General features: G+C 36.0%; 1 protein-coding gene across 1 annotated transcript in view; it reads right to left on the reverse strand.

Moving 5' to 3' along the window:
- The window catches only part of EYS (eyes shut homolog), a 1,981,143-nt gene that overhangs the window by 1,181,548 nt on the left and 782,704 nt on the right, over positions 1 to 16,891 (reverse strand). The window contains 2 exon segments of the mRNA XM_012556965.2: positions 5,651 to 5,729; positions 6,660 to 6,831. Coding sequence (XP_012412419.2) covers positions 5,651 to 5,729; positions 6,660 to 6,831 — 251 coding nt within the window.

A 16,891-nucleotide genomic window follows, 5' to 3' on the forward strand; every position in this document is an offset into this window, starting at 1 on the left:
CTGAGTAGGAAAAATTATAGTCCAACAGCTTCATTTTACTCACGTGGATGAGGATGGGCATAAAGGTACTAGAGTGACTTCTCCAGATCTTATAGCAAGACTGTGACAGAATTATACCACATAGACACTAACTATCCTGAGTTCCAACCTAAAACTCATTCTACTAATAGTAATTTCCCTCTCAAAGTAATTTGTTGGCTACTAAAGTGTAAATATGATCATGTGTGTGGTAAACACTTAATGTCCCTAAGGTTTACTTCCAATATATCTTCATTAGCTTTTTTTTTTTCTATAAACTTATATTGTTGAATATGAGACTGAAGTAGCTAATGTTATTGCTGTTGTTAGTTGCCGTATATTCGGTTCTGACTCATAACGACCCCATGTACAACAGAACAAAACGCTGCCTGGTCCCGCACCATCCTCATAATCCTCACTATGATTGAGCGCATTATTGCAGTCACTGTGTCAGTTCATCTCACTGAGGGTCTTCCTCTTTTTCTCTGATCCTCTACTGTACCAAGCATGATATCCTTCTCCAGGGACTGGTCCCTCCTGATAACACGTCCAAAGTATATGAGATGAAGTTTCACCATCCGTGCTTCTAAGGAGTGTTCTGGCTGTACTTCTTCCAAGACAGATTTGTTCATTCTTCTGGAAGTCCATGGTATATTCAGTATTCTTCACCAATACCATAATTCAAAGATATCAATTCTTATTCGATCTTCCTTATTAATTGTCCAGCTTTTACATTTATATGAGGCAATTGAAAATACTATGGCTTGGGCCAGGCACACCTTAGTCCTCTAAGTGACATCTTTGCTTTTCAACACTTTAAACAGTTCTTTTGCAGTAGATCTGTCCAATGCAACACGTCATTTGATTTCCTGACCTCTGCTCTCATGGGCATTGATTGTGGATCCAAGTAAAATGAAATCCTTGACAACTTCAATGTTTTCTCTGTTTATCATGTTGTTGTTTATTGGTCCAGTTTTGATGATTTTTGTTTTCTTTATGTTGAGGTGTAATCCATACTGAAGGCTGTAGTCTTTGATCTTCATCAGTAAGGGCTTTAAGTACTCTTCACTTTCAGCAAGCAAAGTTGGGTCATCTGCATATCACAGGTTGTTAGTCTTCCTCCAATCCTAATGCTGTGTTCTTCATATAAATCACGCAAGCCACCACAGTATCACAAACTGAGAGATGTGTGGGGGAAGTAGCTAATAGGGATCATATTTTTATAGATTCCCAATATGACTTGTGATTTTTTATTGTTGTTTTGCTTTGCATATATATAAAACATAACATTTACCAATTCAGTGTTTTTATGTGTACTATTTAGTGAAATCCATTATACTAATCATCTGCAACATCATCAATAATCATCATCCAGACTTTCATATTTTGATGTATATAGAATTCACTGCTTCACTTTATCATTTCAAGAAATGAAACAAGATTATAAAGTATCAAAATTGATATTCTTATGGTAAATCTTAATTTTATGTCTTATTGAAAACATGACTGGTAGTATGTCTGGGAAGAAAGGTAACTGAAGTAAACAAACAAAACCATAGTCCCAGAAATAGCCTGAAATTTACAAACAAATCAAATATAGGAAAGAAAAGTGCATCAGGCATGAAGCTACGGACAATGAGAACACAAAACAAACCTCAAGATTTTTTGACAGATAATGTAGAATCTCAAAAACACTAAGAATAAATAAATAAATAAAACCCTCACAGTTACTACTATTTCTACAAGAGAACAAAAGAGAATTACAGAAGAATTCTAAAGTGTATATTCAAAATCTCAGTGCTCCAGCTTGAGAGTTTCAGGCATGACACATCATCATAAAGATCATAAATACTTTGATTAGATGCTACTAAGGAATCTATAGCATTTTAATGGATATGTGGTTGGCCTCTGTGGTCTGGAGAGACTGGGGAAGGAAGTGCAATTCCTCTTGCCTCTACCCTCTACTCTGATCAAGGTTTGGACTCTCTTCCTAGATAGTATGAACAGAGATCTGCCCCTGCTTTGGAGATCTAAGATTTCTATGCCAGGGCAAATGGTAGAATAAATAAAAGAGAAATACCTGGGAGAAAATAATGAAATTTATGTAAACATAATGTATGCACCGAGAACAAATATTCACATTTTGCCAGGACACACGTGTAGAAAAAGATTTTCAATAAATACATGAGGATGGTGGGAGAGGAGCAGCGTGAGCTCACAAGGAAAAACGATTTTAAAAAAACGAGCAATAGAGTCTTAAAAATGTTAGCAACTAGAGCATGACATGAAATAAAGAAGATGAATATCTCAAACTTCCACACGAGATACAAAATTAATTTTTAAGAAAAATACACATAAAATATCATAAATCTCCATCAATAGGATGTTGGTTAAATAAATATGGTACATCTACAAAACTGAATATTAATAATAATGAAGTAGAACTATATATGTTAACATAGAAGAATCTGCATTCATAGATTAAGTGAGAAAGGACGATAATTGTTGTGTGTGTGATAAATGTTTGCATTTCTGATATTTGGTTTATTTTAAAGACATATTTCTGAACCAAGGAGAAAGATATTCTCTACAATGGCTTGTGGGAAATAGCTGGACATTTGTTGAAGGAGATGTCTTTGAACTCAAACCTTATACCAAAAGGCATTCTGATGGATCAATCAAGTAATTGCAAAAAAAATTTTAAGAAAAGATAAAGACTACTGGAAGAATTTTTTGAATAAATTTCTTTTAAATTTGTCACAAATCACAAAAGATTTGGAGGAAAAGATTAGTAAATTTGGAAAAAAATGAAACACAGCCTTACAAGAATTTTCTATATATTACTTAAAAGTTAACCAAAAAATAACTTGTACGTACACAGTATATTTGTATAAACCAAAACCAAACCCTTTGTCTTCGAGTCGATTTAAACTCATAGTGACCCAACAGAACAGAGTAGAACTGCCCCATAGGGTTTCCAAGGAGTGGAACTGGTGAATTTGAACTGCCGACCTTTTGGTTAGCGGCCTGAGGTCTTAACCACTGTGCCACCAGGGCTCCTATATTTAGTATAAAAGAGTTAATAATCTTATATAAAATGCCCCTTACACATTACAGGTCACACTATAAGCAGTACACATATCATATGTATACAGAGAGAAAGAGTGATATTCATCCTAAATAGCTTTCCAGAAAAAAATCTGATAGTTTTAGACAAGATATAAACAAGCTTTTCCACACAGTACTAGTATGAATGTAAATACCCAGAGACTTTATGGAGTGAAATTTGGCAATGCACATCTAAGTTCATATAAACTACGAAAGATTTTTGAGTCAAGAATTTAGCTTTAAAATAGGTAAGGATCTGTGTTCAAAGCTGCATGTACAATCCTGAACAAAACTTTGATGTTTGAAATATTTAAAAATAAGCATCAAACTGATACTTTTATACAGATTGCTGAAGAGGTATATATAAAATAATGTTAAATAATAAATATCAAAATGTTCTCATAAATTATTATTCATAAACAGGATTATATATTATGTATATTTATATGTCCTTTATGACATGTATTTTTTATAATGAAATATATAATTCTAAAATCTGAGAAAAAAGAATACCAAGTTTTACTCTTCTCAAATCTTAAAGAAAGACACACCAGGCAGATTTACTAAGTGAGGCAATGATCAAGATTATTATTAAACTTTCAGAAATCTAAAAATAAATATTTCAGTCCTGGATGGAATTAATCTTTGATAGAATGTTTTAGATTCCAGTTCTCTGTGTTGACACACATATCTCTTTTTAAGGGATCAAGATAGTTCATAGAGCCTCAGGGAAAAGAATCTAAGTTTTTTTGAAGAATAATAAATAGTTTAATAATCCACAATCCAATACTCAACTAAAGTTAGTAAGAAGATCCAAAAATCTGCTTTCTCAAGGAAACTTATTTATTATTTCACTTTAATTTTCTAGGAAAATCTTCTATAAATGAGCAATGTGGGTATCAATCCTCTCATCGCCATCATTTATACTATTAAACATATATAATCACAAAATCCCATACAGAAAAGCTATGCAGGGTACAAACTCTCCCTCTAAAAATATAAAGTTGATTATTTTTCTCTGCTTGGTTCAAAAATATATAATGCAGCCTCCCTTACTTCGCCGTCCTTACTTCTTTTTTTTTGTTAAAGTAAAATATTTTTCAATTAATATAGAAGAATGACTTTTGTAACAATCAGTTTAAGGACAGAAACAAAATAAACTAAGTAGATTCACAGGCAATATCTGTTATTCTGTTTCTGGAAAGAGAGTTTTTTCCCTTACTCTTTCCGCTAAGTACAACTAAAAACCTGGATATTATATAAAACAAACATGAGAAGTCCTGAAAGACAGAGAGAAGTCAGACTTGTGAAGGATCTTGAAACTCAAGGAATAAATAAAAAGGATAATGTGTATGGTTTTAAGCTAAAACAAAAATATAAGGAGAAAACACCTGAGTGCATATTACGAGACTTAAACAATTGCTCTCAAAATTTATGTGTGTGTGTGTTTATGTATCATGTATGTATATTATATATAAATTTAAAAAGAAGAAATGCAATATCAATAAATAATATTTAAAAATCACTGTGTGTCAGAAAATGTGTTAATATATATGTAAAACTATAATTATGCTCATTGAATAGCTAGAACTGGATTTCATAACATAAATAGTTTGTCCAAAAACATAGCAGGTAAGTAGCAAAATAAAAACTCAATCAAGGTCTACCCAAACACATTAAACCACCCCATCAATCCCTCTGAAAGGGCTATTTACTGAATATCTACCGTGTCTTATGAGGATCATCACACAGCAACCTTCTGATGTAGGAACTATCGTATTTATTTTTTACTGATGAAGGATCAGAGACACAAAAGATTCAAATAAAATGTTCATAGTCTTATGATGCTAAAGGCTGCTTTTAGTCCCTGTGCTTCCTTCCTGTACCAAGCAGCTATCAGCTAAGAAGGGTTTGAAGAACTCCCCATTATCCAAGAGAGCTCATGAGATGCTCATCTTCCAGGAATGGGCACAAAACTTGAGATAACTAACATTTCTCACCAGATGAGGTATTCCACATTAAATACCATGTGTGAATCACACTGCCTCTGATTCCTGAACATTGGAATTCAGATCCCCAGAGTATTACAGGTGTTGGGATTCTCTACATATACCCATGACTAAGCACATCTACCCAGTACTTATTGTCTTCTTGCAGTGTCTGGCTTAATTTAATCCTACACATCCATAGTCACATGTGTGTCCTAAAAACAGAGAGAGGGTGGCAGATGGCAAAACATAAGCAATTCTGAGCTTCTTTTGACAAAGACTACTTCCTGAATTTAGTTTAGTGAGAAGTCCAGATTACAGAAGTTTATGATACCAAGAGACAAAAGGGGAAAAATGTGGAAAAAAGCTGTGATTTGTGGTTTGATTTGGAACAGCTGAGGAATTCCATAGAGACAAGGTGAAAACACAGCAGTTAACTCATCAGTGACTCTGAAATCTACAGCAAGTAATTTGATTTTTCTTACAGATTACATTAGGTATGTGTGTTATCAACATATTAAAATTGTAAAACTTACATTAATCTTGATCTCACATCTTGAGCTAGTCCAACCTGCATCACATGAACATCGATACTCATTAATGAGATCTATGCATCTGCAACAGAGAATTTGTAAGTAAGTAGACATTAAAGCATACTACAAGAGAGTTTCACCATTTAAATTCTTATTTTCTGCTTCAGGTGCAAAAACACATTCCCATAAGCAATAGAAAGCAAGTGTATTCCGAGTATCTTATGCTTCAAGGTGACCGGACTGAAAGAACTGATCAATTTTCATTTTTGCCATCCTCCCTATGGCAATGGAAAGAAAGAAATGTTTTAAAAGATGAAAAGTATGTCTGGGGCATATGTAGGCATCTGAAGTCTGCTTATGGCCAAGCCACACTGCAATTAATTACCCACCTTCCTCCTCCCTTCCCTGCTTACAAAGTCAGTGCAATGACTACAAAAGAAAAATAATGCTGCAGAAGGCAGCTTGGTACATTCTCTGTGAGACATTCTTCTTTTCCACCTCCATCTCCTGGAATGATACTCCTGCTCTATATTTGTATAAACTAATATTATTCATGAGCAGGGGAGTTATTATAAGTTCCATATAGATAGTCACAAAATACCTTGCATGCACATAGCGATGAAAGAAGCAGTCCACTTAGGAACATTTTTAATACCAAGTGTGTGGTATTATCCCTCCACAGAGCAAATAATAGAATGTCTCATCATCCTACCTGCTATTTCTATGACCCTAAGGAGTTGCCTTTAAGTATATTAAAGTCTAATTAATCCACATTTATTCAAAATTACTTTATGCTAATGAACAGAAATAAAAGAAGGGCAGCGATAATGTATCAGTACATTGCATTAACTAAAACAGGCAGCATCTGTCATCTTAACAGTACTTAGCTCTTGTTTTATGAAAGAGCATAAGTAAAATTATCCTTATCAACTTTCCCTTGATATTAAGTCTTAAATATTATAAGTTAAATATACTTTCTTAGAGTTAATAATAGACAAATAAAAATATCTACCTTCCATGTAGACAAGGACTTGAGAGGCACTCATTTGCATTTGCTTCACAGTGTTTTCCGGAAAACCCACTCTTGCAGTCACAGGTGTAATGATTGATGCCATCAGTACAAACTCCATCATGGAGACAGGGCTCCGATAGACATTCATCTATATTTACTTCACAATCAATGCCTACATTAGAAGAGTCAAGACAAAACACAAGACTATTTAAATGCAAAACTCAAAAGTTTGTTCATTATGGTAAAAGTCATCAAGAAATCAAGACTCCTTCCTCACAATGTAGCAAAAGAAAAGATTTTTCAGGTTAAACATGGTTAGGTCTGTAAGTTCTCAGACTATTCATTTAATGTGAATAAAAGAGGCAAACACAAGCTAAATATACTTAAGAGATTTGTTTATAGTGTGAGGAGTTTATTGAGAATATTAATGAAGTAATGAATTATATCAAGTTGTCACTGTAAATACAAATTCATGATTTTTTTTTTTGGTAATGATTCCTGAAAGTCGAACATTTCTTATATTCAGGAATTAAGAAAAAGTTTGAAGTTGTCAAAATTTGGTGTTGGTGAGTGTCTTAGCCTGGGTTCTCTAGAGAAGCAAAACCAGTAAAGCATAAAAATATATAGAGGGAAATAGCTCATGTAATTGTAGAGGCTAAAACATCCCAAGTCCACAGATCAGGATAGAGGCCTCTCCCAATTCACGGAGCCGCAGAAGCTGGTGAACCCAAGGTCGGCAGGTCGGAGAGGGGCTCCCACTCACAGGCTGTGAAGGTCAATGAATTCCAAGATAGGCAGAAAAGACTGCAAGGTTTCTCCTGATTCACATAGCTGTAGCTGCAGGGGCTGGTGAACTCAGGGTCGTCAGGTCGGGGAACCAGACTCTTCCTGCAGGCTGAGAAGTTTGATGAATTCCAAGATCAACATGTAGGCTGCTAGCTCAAGTCCCAAGAACCGGAGGGGAGACAACAAGAAGCAGCTGCTGAGTCTGGAACAAGCCAAAAGCTTTGGCAAGACGAGCAGGCAGAAAGTAACCAGAGGAAGGCAGAGAGATGAAACTGAGGGGGTGGTGAGCTGCCACAGGCCCCGCCTCTGCCAGTACCACTCGGCAGATTCCATCATGGAGGTGATCACAACATTATACAACTGCTAAAACACTGAGAATAATGGCCTAGCCAAGTTGACGTACAATCTTAACCATCACAGTGAGCCTATAAATTGGCTGTATGAGACTTCTAAGTAGAATCTAATTTTGGCTAAATACCTAGGGATTTCAAAAGCCACATTGTGAATATTTATTAAGAACCTACCAAGTACGACCTCTGTGCTTAACTAGGGGTACCAAGCAAACAAACAGTAACCGTTAATGCAGAAACTTATGTTGTCAGGGATACAAAATATATAATCTTTAGCTCTATATAGCTATAGAAAAACGTAAATAGAGCCTAATAGAAAGCTAGATTGTGTTTCAGGTTTCACATGTTACAGAAAGTAGGAAACCTGGAGAGTCAGTATAAAATGGCTAGAATAATCCCTTTGTGCATTGTATTCATTTTTAGTGAGCACCTACTAATAACAACTACCATGGACTGAGCACTTAACTGTTGCATCAGGCTCTGTGCTAAAGACTTGACACACATTATTTCAGTTAATGCTCTTCAAACCTGGAGGAAGATCACATTAGCCCCAACTCACTAGTAAGGAATCTTGGGTACAGAGTATAAATATCCTTCCAGATCACATAGCCCAAAACAGTAAATCAGGATTCAAATCATGTTCTCTGACTTGTGCTTCTAGCCATTACTTTATATTGCCTACCCTGTGTAGGGTCGGCAAAAATGAGGAAGACCCCCAATGAGATGGATTGACACAGTGGCTGCACAATGGGCTCAAACACAGCAACAATTTTGAGGATGGTGCAAGACCTGGCAGTATTTCCTTCTGTTGTACATAGAGTTGCTATGAGTTGGAACCTACTCGACAGCACCTAACAACAACAAGCCTGCTGCAACAAGTATGATATGTGCATAAATTGCTAGGATGAGTAATAAAGTGGTTACTAAACTGGAAAGTTGGCTCCTTTAGCCAAGAACATGAGGTCTATTTGGGGATACAGACAACAAAACTAATAATCTTACTACAATAAAAAGATAATAATAACAGCTATTGGTACTTGCAGCCCTCACTATGTGCCGCGCAATGGTCTAGGAAATTTACATTGATCAGCTTATTTAATCATTACAGTACCCCTATGAGATGGAAATTACTATTCCCATTTTACAGATAAGAAGGTGGCGGAGAGTCTCACAGCTGGTAAGACAGCCCATGCTGTTAGCCATTATTACCTCTCAATACCATAACAGTATGATATGTGCCCTAATGAGAGAGCAAACTGACTGCACTGGGGCCTCTAGGGAATGAAGAGACTGAATTTAGCTGAGCAAGTGGATAAATAAAGCTGTTATGGTCATGGAGGAAATGACCTTGAAAAAAATTAAAGAACTATTATGAAAGAGTAGCAAGGCATTCGATGTGAATCAGTTACCTCAGGGTTTGTTTGGATACCAGGAAAAGAGGTCCGTGGGGGAGTGTTACTGGCTGAGAGAGAGACATTTCACAAGGTGAAATGTATTAATTTACATATCATAACAAAACTAAGTGAATATTATTTAGAGCAGTCACACTGGAAAGGTCTGCAGTTATTGCAAATGATGCTTCCAATGCTGAAAGTATTTTTGGAATTTATCTTTAGGGGTTGTGAGTTTTCAGGTCATAGTCGTATTATTTAATGATTGAATCTCATTTCTTTCTTTTCCCAGAACTGCTGCTACTGCCAATATGTAACTTTGGATACTGGATCATCTAAGAATATAGAAAAAATAGTATGAAAAAATGTGTGTAAATTAGTCAAATCTGTAGCCATTTTTGAAAGATGCAGCAAGATTTAGGTTCAAACCATGGGTTAAACAAGAATAGCCTGTATTAACCTGTGGTTAAAAGCAAACAAACAAGCAAATAAACGATGCCCTCCGTTAAATCTCCTGGCTCACAATAAGCCAAAAATCAGTTGCCATAGTGTTGATTCTGATTCATGGAAACTTCATGTGTGTCAGAGTAGAACTGTGCTCCATAGGTTTTCAAAGGCTGATTATTTGGAAGTACAGTGCCAGGTCTTTCTTTTGAGACCACTCTGGGTTGGCTCAAACCTCCAACCTTTAGGTTAACAGTGGAGCACCGGAACAGTTGTACTGCCCACAGGATTATTTCTCACACTCTATGACCCAGGTGAGCTGCAGCTCTACTTTATATGCCTTCAGTCAGGGATCTAGATTAATTGAACATCCTCTTTGTGGGATATTGCCCGTCATTGTGGAAGAGGGAAGAGGGCACTAGGCAAACCACACACTAGCTCTTAAATCTTCTACTTACACTTCTTTGGCCAAACCAAGTCACATGAATAAACCCAATGTCAGTGGGGTGGGCAGGGAAGGGCACATTTTTGTGTCAATAATAATATTCAGTGCAGACACACTATTTAATCAATCAAGCTTCTCCTTTGTAAATGAGGAATATTTATTAGTACATCATATGTTCATTGGGATGAGGAAATAAAATCACGTATTGAAAACAACAAGCCCAGGACCTGGTACATATTTAACATTCAATACTCAATGAATATAAATGTTCAAAAATATTCAATTTTTTTTGTAAAAATATCACAACTATATTGTATTTAAAAGATTGATTAATGTTTCCAGAGGCAGCACTATTCCAATAAGAAGATGAGTGAAAAGTATCTCTGTACAGTATACACAGAACGTTGGTAGAGGTGAAAGAGCTGATCAATTTAACATACAAAGGTGGAGGGCAGATGGTTAAAAGTGAATGGAACAAGATACAACAAGCACTGTCCAGGGATGGAGGAGTCTTGAAAAAAGTCATTACATTTTGCTGTTCTTTGAAATGCTCTCTCCCTTCTAACAAAGAGTGTTTCAGTTTCGCTGGAGAAAGCATTATTAAGATTACCTAGGAAAATTTTCTTCCCCCTAACACTTTATTTGTAACTGGAGCCCTGGTGGTGCGGTGGTTAAGAGCTTGGCTACTAACCAGAAGGTCAGCAGTTTGAATCCACTAGCTGCTCCTTGGAAATCCTCTGGGGCAGTTCTAGTCTGTCCTATAGGGTTCCTATGAGTTGTAATCGACTAGACAATGGCAACTTTAAAAAAAAAATTCATTATTTAACCTTCTGGTTTTAATTTTTGTTTTCTAAGTAGCCTCAGGAGTCCCTGGGTGATGCAAATGGTTAAGAGCTGGACTACTAACCGAAAGGTTGGTGGTTCAAACACACCCAGAGGAGCCTTGGAAGACAGGCCTGGTGATCTGCTTCCGAAAGGTCACAGCTTTGACAACCCTATGGAACAGTTCTTTTCTGCACACTTGGGGTTGCCATGAGTCTAAACTGACTCAATGACATCTAACAACCACAATAATAAGTAGCCTCCAGAGAAGGTGAGAATGTAATGATTAGCTAGCCTGAACATTCTGGTCCACGCAACCATTATTTTCTCAATGTATATACCATAGTACTTTAACACCATGTAAATCAGGGTCCCTTTTTACCTTGTTAACTTCATCTTATCTACTCTCACCCTTGAATACTCTGCTCTAGTCACATTGACCTCCTTGTGGTTCTCAAAAACTTTAGGTATGTTCTTACCACAGGACCTTTGCACTTTTGTTACTCTTCCCTAGAATTTTCTTCTAGGTATTTACACAACTCACTCCTTCATTTTCTTCAGATCTTTATTCAAATGGCACTGTCTCAATGAGACCTACAATGACCAAATTATTTAAAATTATACCTCCTTAATACCTATAATCAACATTGTCCATTTATATGTCTGCAGCAAATTATTTCCTTGTACCATTCTATAACATTTATTCATTTCACATTTGTTTTTGTCTGTCATCCCCATTACATCCTTAGTTCCATGAGGTAGTGAATTTTGTCTGTGTAGGTTAATGCTATATCCCCAGGTCCCAGAACATAAAAGGCATCAAATATTTGTTTAAAAATATTTGTTATATATGTTAATATTTTATTTTAAACATCAGTTTTGTTTTGTTCTCCTCAGAAGTCGCCACATTTTTCCCAATGAAGGACAAATTTGTTCTTGTGAATCTGGGTAAATCCTTGCAATCCTTGCAATGGTGAGACTCAATCTGGAATGAGGTAATCCCAAAAGGTGCATGCTTGAAAGGCTTGTCCTGTCTGCAAAGCCAAGAATTACCTCATAGACTCTACTTTTTCCAACTCTAAAAAGAGAAACTTTCAAGATAAGAAAAAAATAAATGCAGTTGTGGAGGGTGTTGGATTTTGGTTCAAATTTTATCTCTCATACGTAATCACTAACCTACCCAAACGTTAAATTCTTCATCAAAATATTTATGTTGTAGCATAGTTGAAGATGTTAGAGAGGATGTGTACAAATATCTAGCAGCACATACAAGATAATAAATTATACTTACAATAACTTATTATAACAACATGATCATTTATCTTCTTCATAGGATCATAATGTGACTGCTTTGACATACTCTCCATGAATCCGATCAGTCTCTGATAGTTCTTAGCCTCCATTGTCCTAATTATATGCCAGATACGTCCTACTACTCATTAATTTACCCTATGAACAACTACAGTGGCTGCAACAAGGGCTCAAGCATAACAACGATTGTGAGCATAGTGCAGGACCAGGCACTGTTTTGTTCTGTGGTACATAGGGTTGCTATGAGTCGGAACTGACTCGACAGCACCTAACAACAACAGCAACATGAACAACTCCTATGTGTCAAGCATAGCCCTAGACTCTTTCTATAGTTCCCTTTGATCTGCCAAATAACACTATTACCTCCATCTCAGCATAACAAATGTTTTCCAAGTAATATAATATTAGCATTGCAGGAATTTATTTGATGAGAAGAACCATGCCAGTAAATTTTACTTTCTGTTATGTCTGATATATTTATGTTCTTTTCTACTATCTTGCTGCCTGTTTTGGAGACTACAGCAATAGTTTACATTTGGAATAACTTTTAGTTTGCGATTCTAATATTAAGAGTCTCTGATTTCATCAATAGCAAAGGCAACTCCTATTTTTAAGCATAGTGGATGGTTACCTGTGAAATTTTTGGGACTTCGAATGCCTCTGCCTGTGCTAAAACCCTCTTTACCAGTTTGTCTCACATTTGCCTCTGTATCTGAAATTCACACATTAGAAATTAATTAATTCATTTAATAAATAAGCCACTAAATGACATAAACAGAGAGGAGTGATCAGGAAAATACTTACATGCATCAGCAATATTATAATAAGAATAATATTCATTAATACATCTATCTCTGTAGCTATCTACCTATCTACCTACTTACCTACCTATTTATCTATCTACCTACCCATCATCTATCTATCATCTGTCTATCTATCTATCATCTATCTATCTATCTACCTATCATCTATCTACCTAGCTATCATCTATCTATCATCTATCTATCTATCATTTATCGTCTATCTATCTATCTGTCTACCTATCATCTATCTATCTATCTAAACTTATCTTCAGACTGTTTTCCTTTTACTTTCTCTCCAAGCCTCTTTACCCAACCTTATTTCACTGGTCAGCCAGACCTGTTGAATAAGGTTTGCAGAATCACCTTCCTGATTCCTAATCCCTTTAATTTCACATGTCATACCCTAGTAAAAATACTATATGAAAACTTTACTGTCTTCTGAAATAAATTTAGACTTCCTTACTACTCCTCTAATACCAACTTCTCTAGGCTCATGTAATGCATATTAATGTTCACCATAGAATATCTACCAAAGAAGAGGCACTTTCTAACCAGATAGAACTCAGCCAGGTGGCATCTACAATCCTCTGTTATCATCAACCATAATAGTGGCACAACAGACATGAAAAGACTAGCTGGAGTGGCAGATATGGAGATTATACATAGGCCCAGTCCATGAGCTGGCTTCCATATTCAAAGACTGATCTAGCTACTTCTTCCATTAAATATCCAGCTTGCCAGGAATGCAGGCCAAAGCTACCAGCCACTTACTGGTCAGCAGACTTTATGGGGCTGAAGGGGCAGTGATTCATTTTGACTAGAACTAACAAATATTTCAGGTATGGGTATGTCTTTCTTGCTTTTTGTTTTTTTTCCTAACACTGCCTTGGCCAGAGCCACTACTCAAGGATGTATGTAGTGGTGACCCACCAATATGAGATTTCTTATAATATTTCATTGGACCAGGGAACACACTTCATAGCCAAATGTGACAATAAGCGGGTGACCAAGGAATCTACTGGCTCTATAATTTACCACACCACCCAAAAGATGTTGGCTTCATAGAGTGATGGAACAACCTCTTCAAAGTGCAACTGAGGTGTCAGCTTTAAATTAGACCTTGCAGGGATGGTGTACCATCCTATAGAATGCAGTATACACCCTAACTCAGTGATCATTATATAGTTCTCTGTCCCAATAGGCCGTAGCACATGGAATTGGGAACCAAGGGATAAGAGTAAGAGCGTACCTACATACCATCACTTCCTCTAAAATATTTACGTATTTGCACTTTGCATTCCTCAAAATATACGCTCCATGGATCTAGAAATTTTGATCCCCTTTTTAAAAATCTATGGCTGCCATCCAGTTCTTTGGACTCTGTGCCAAGAGATAATCAGGCAAGGAAAGAAGTCACCATCATTGTAGGGGCAATCGACTCTGATCATCAGGCAGAAGTATGGAATTGTTATAAAATGGAGGCAGGGGACAAATAAAACAGTTGGCATCAAGGTGCTCCACTGGAATATCTCTTGGTACTGCTTTGCCTAATTTTGTCAGGAAATGGACAAACATAGCAACCATAGCCTAACTGGGAGATCAGAACTCTCAGGTATAAGGTTCTAGGTTATCTCACTACCTACTCCACTGGACCAGCAGAGGTGCTAGCCAAGGATCACTGTCATCTAAACTGCATAGGAGAGGAAGAAGATGAGTATCAGCTGCAGTCCCAAAACATGCTTCAGTAACAGAAGCTGTAGTTTGCTCCAGAAATCATGTTGTGTGTTTACCCAGAAAAAGAGAAAAAAGAAAAAACACACAGAAATTTGGGGTAGCAGTTTCCAGATGAAATGTACGTATATTAAAAAGCAGGTGGATGTGAGTGGCACAAAGGGTTGACTATGGTAGATGTGCTGATGATAATGAGCATTCCATATCTCCATTCAGAACAGAGGTACTCATTTCCCCAGCTGCTGGAGGCATAGCCTGCCAATAGTTCAGAGCCGAATTCTTCCCCATAAATTGTGCTTGGCCAAAGGGAGCTTCCTTGCCCAAGATTAGGCCCCTGCACTTGTATGGCAGGGATATAAAGTTTAACCCCTTTGACTAAACCTGGGTCAACTTTGAAGCGCCACCTGAGAGGACTGGCTGAGGCTGCTTTAGTAACTACACATTAGTTAAAATCTTTCTTTCTCAGTCCTGCTAGCAGTCTCTCTCCCTCACAGATGTTGTTGAGATCACACTCCCCCAATAAGCCACTTGCATGCAAAACATTATTTCCTGGGAAATCTGACTTATGAAAAAATTTCTAGGAAATGAATATTTTTCCTTAGGAACATTTTATAATTTTTGGTCAGGAACAATAAAATAACAATAACAATAATAATAAAACAAGTTGAAAGTAAATAAATTGTATTTATTAGCAAACCATATATCATTAATGCAAAGATAAAGGTATGTGAATTAAAGTTTTAAATTTTTATTCCAAATGCTATAACACAACTATAACTAGATTATATACATTGATCTCAAGAGGTGCTTCACTGTACTATATGCTGAAATTGTAGTATATAAGTATAGGATATTTTATGTCCTGGATTAAAAAAGAATGGATTAAGCATTTAATTAACAATCATTTTGCTAAAATTGTATGGAGATATTTTATGAGGACATTGTGTAACTCATGAATATTTTCAAAAGCTCTCCAAGAAACTTGTACTGATGATTTATTTTTCTGCTATAAATATCCTGATTGGACAGGGGATTTTAAAATTCATTATATTAGTCCTCAGAGCTTTGGGTAAATAACAAGTATCAATAAATATTTGATGATAAAAATGCTGATGATGATAATGTTCATTTAATTCTTGTCTCTCTACATCTTTTCATACTTCCTTTTATACAAAGAATGGGGGAAATTCTTCAATATCAAGCCAGGATTAAATGAGGTCTTTTTTCTCTTAGACTTCATTACTATAAGAGTGCAGCCTGACATAGGAGTACTTTACAGTTCATTGGAAAAGTCATAAAAACAATTACTATATCATTAGAAAGAACTTTTAAAGAGGATATTCGAAATACCCTTCACAAGATTGCTAAGAGAAGCAAAAATAATATTCTCATTCATATATGTTGCTCCCTTATTGGTTTCAGAAGATCACAGCAAACCAATGAGTCAAGAAAGGCATGTGAAATGAGGCATGTGTTTAATTAGACAACTATGTCAAGAGCTTTGGAAAAGCAGAGATATACAGTATATATACAACTGCAAACAAGTAAATGAGGACAGATTAAAAATGGAAGACATAAGACAATAGAAATTATTAATATCTACAACAGAATTTATGGATGAGTCAGAATCCTGTTTAATTGCATAGAATAATCACTACCTCGGGACACTAAGTGTTGATTATATTTAACATGTTAAAATATTCTCAGAACAAAAGAAGTTCACACATACACACCAAATGCAGTGTGTTATAATTTAATGATTCACATTAATACTAATAAATTCTCAAGATTTTATTTCAAGCACTCCCCTTGAGAACAGGAACCAGGCAAGGATGCCCTTTATCACCACTATTATTCAACATTGTGCTCAAGGGCCTAGCCAGAGCAGTTAGGCTGGAAAAAGAAATAAAGGGCATCCAGATAGGTAGGGAAGAAGTCAAAGTATCTCTATTCGCAGATGATATGATCTTATACACAGAAAACCCCAAGGAATCCACAAGAAAACTACTGGAACTAATAAAAGATTTCAGCAAAGTTTCAGGATACAAGATAAACATACAAAAATCAATTGGATTCCTTTACAGCAACAATGAGAACCTTGAAGAGGAAATCACCAAATCAATACCATTTACAATAGCCCCCCAAACGA

This window comes from Trichechus manatus, unplaced genomic scaffold (assembly GCF_000243295.1).
Source record: "Trichechus manatus latirostris isolate Lorelei unplaced genomic scaffold, TriManLat1.0 scaffold00083, whole genome shotgun sequence".
Classification (NCBI taxonomy): domain Eukaryota; kingdom Metazoa; phylum Chordata; class Mammalia; order Sirenia; family Trichechidae; genus Trichechus; species Trichechus manatus.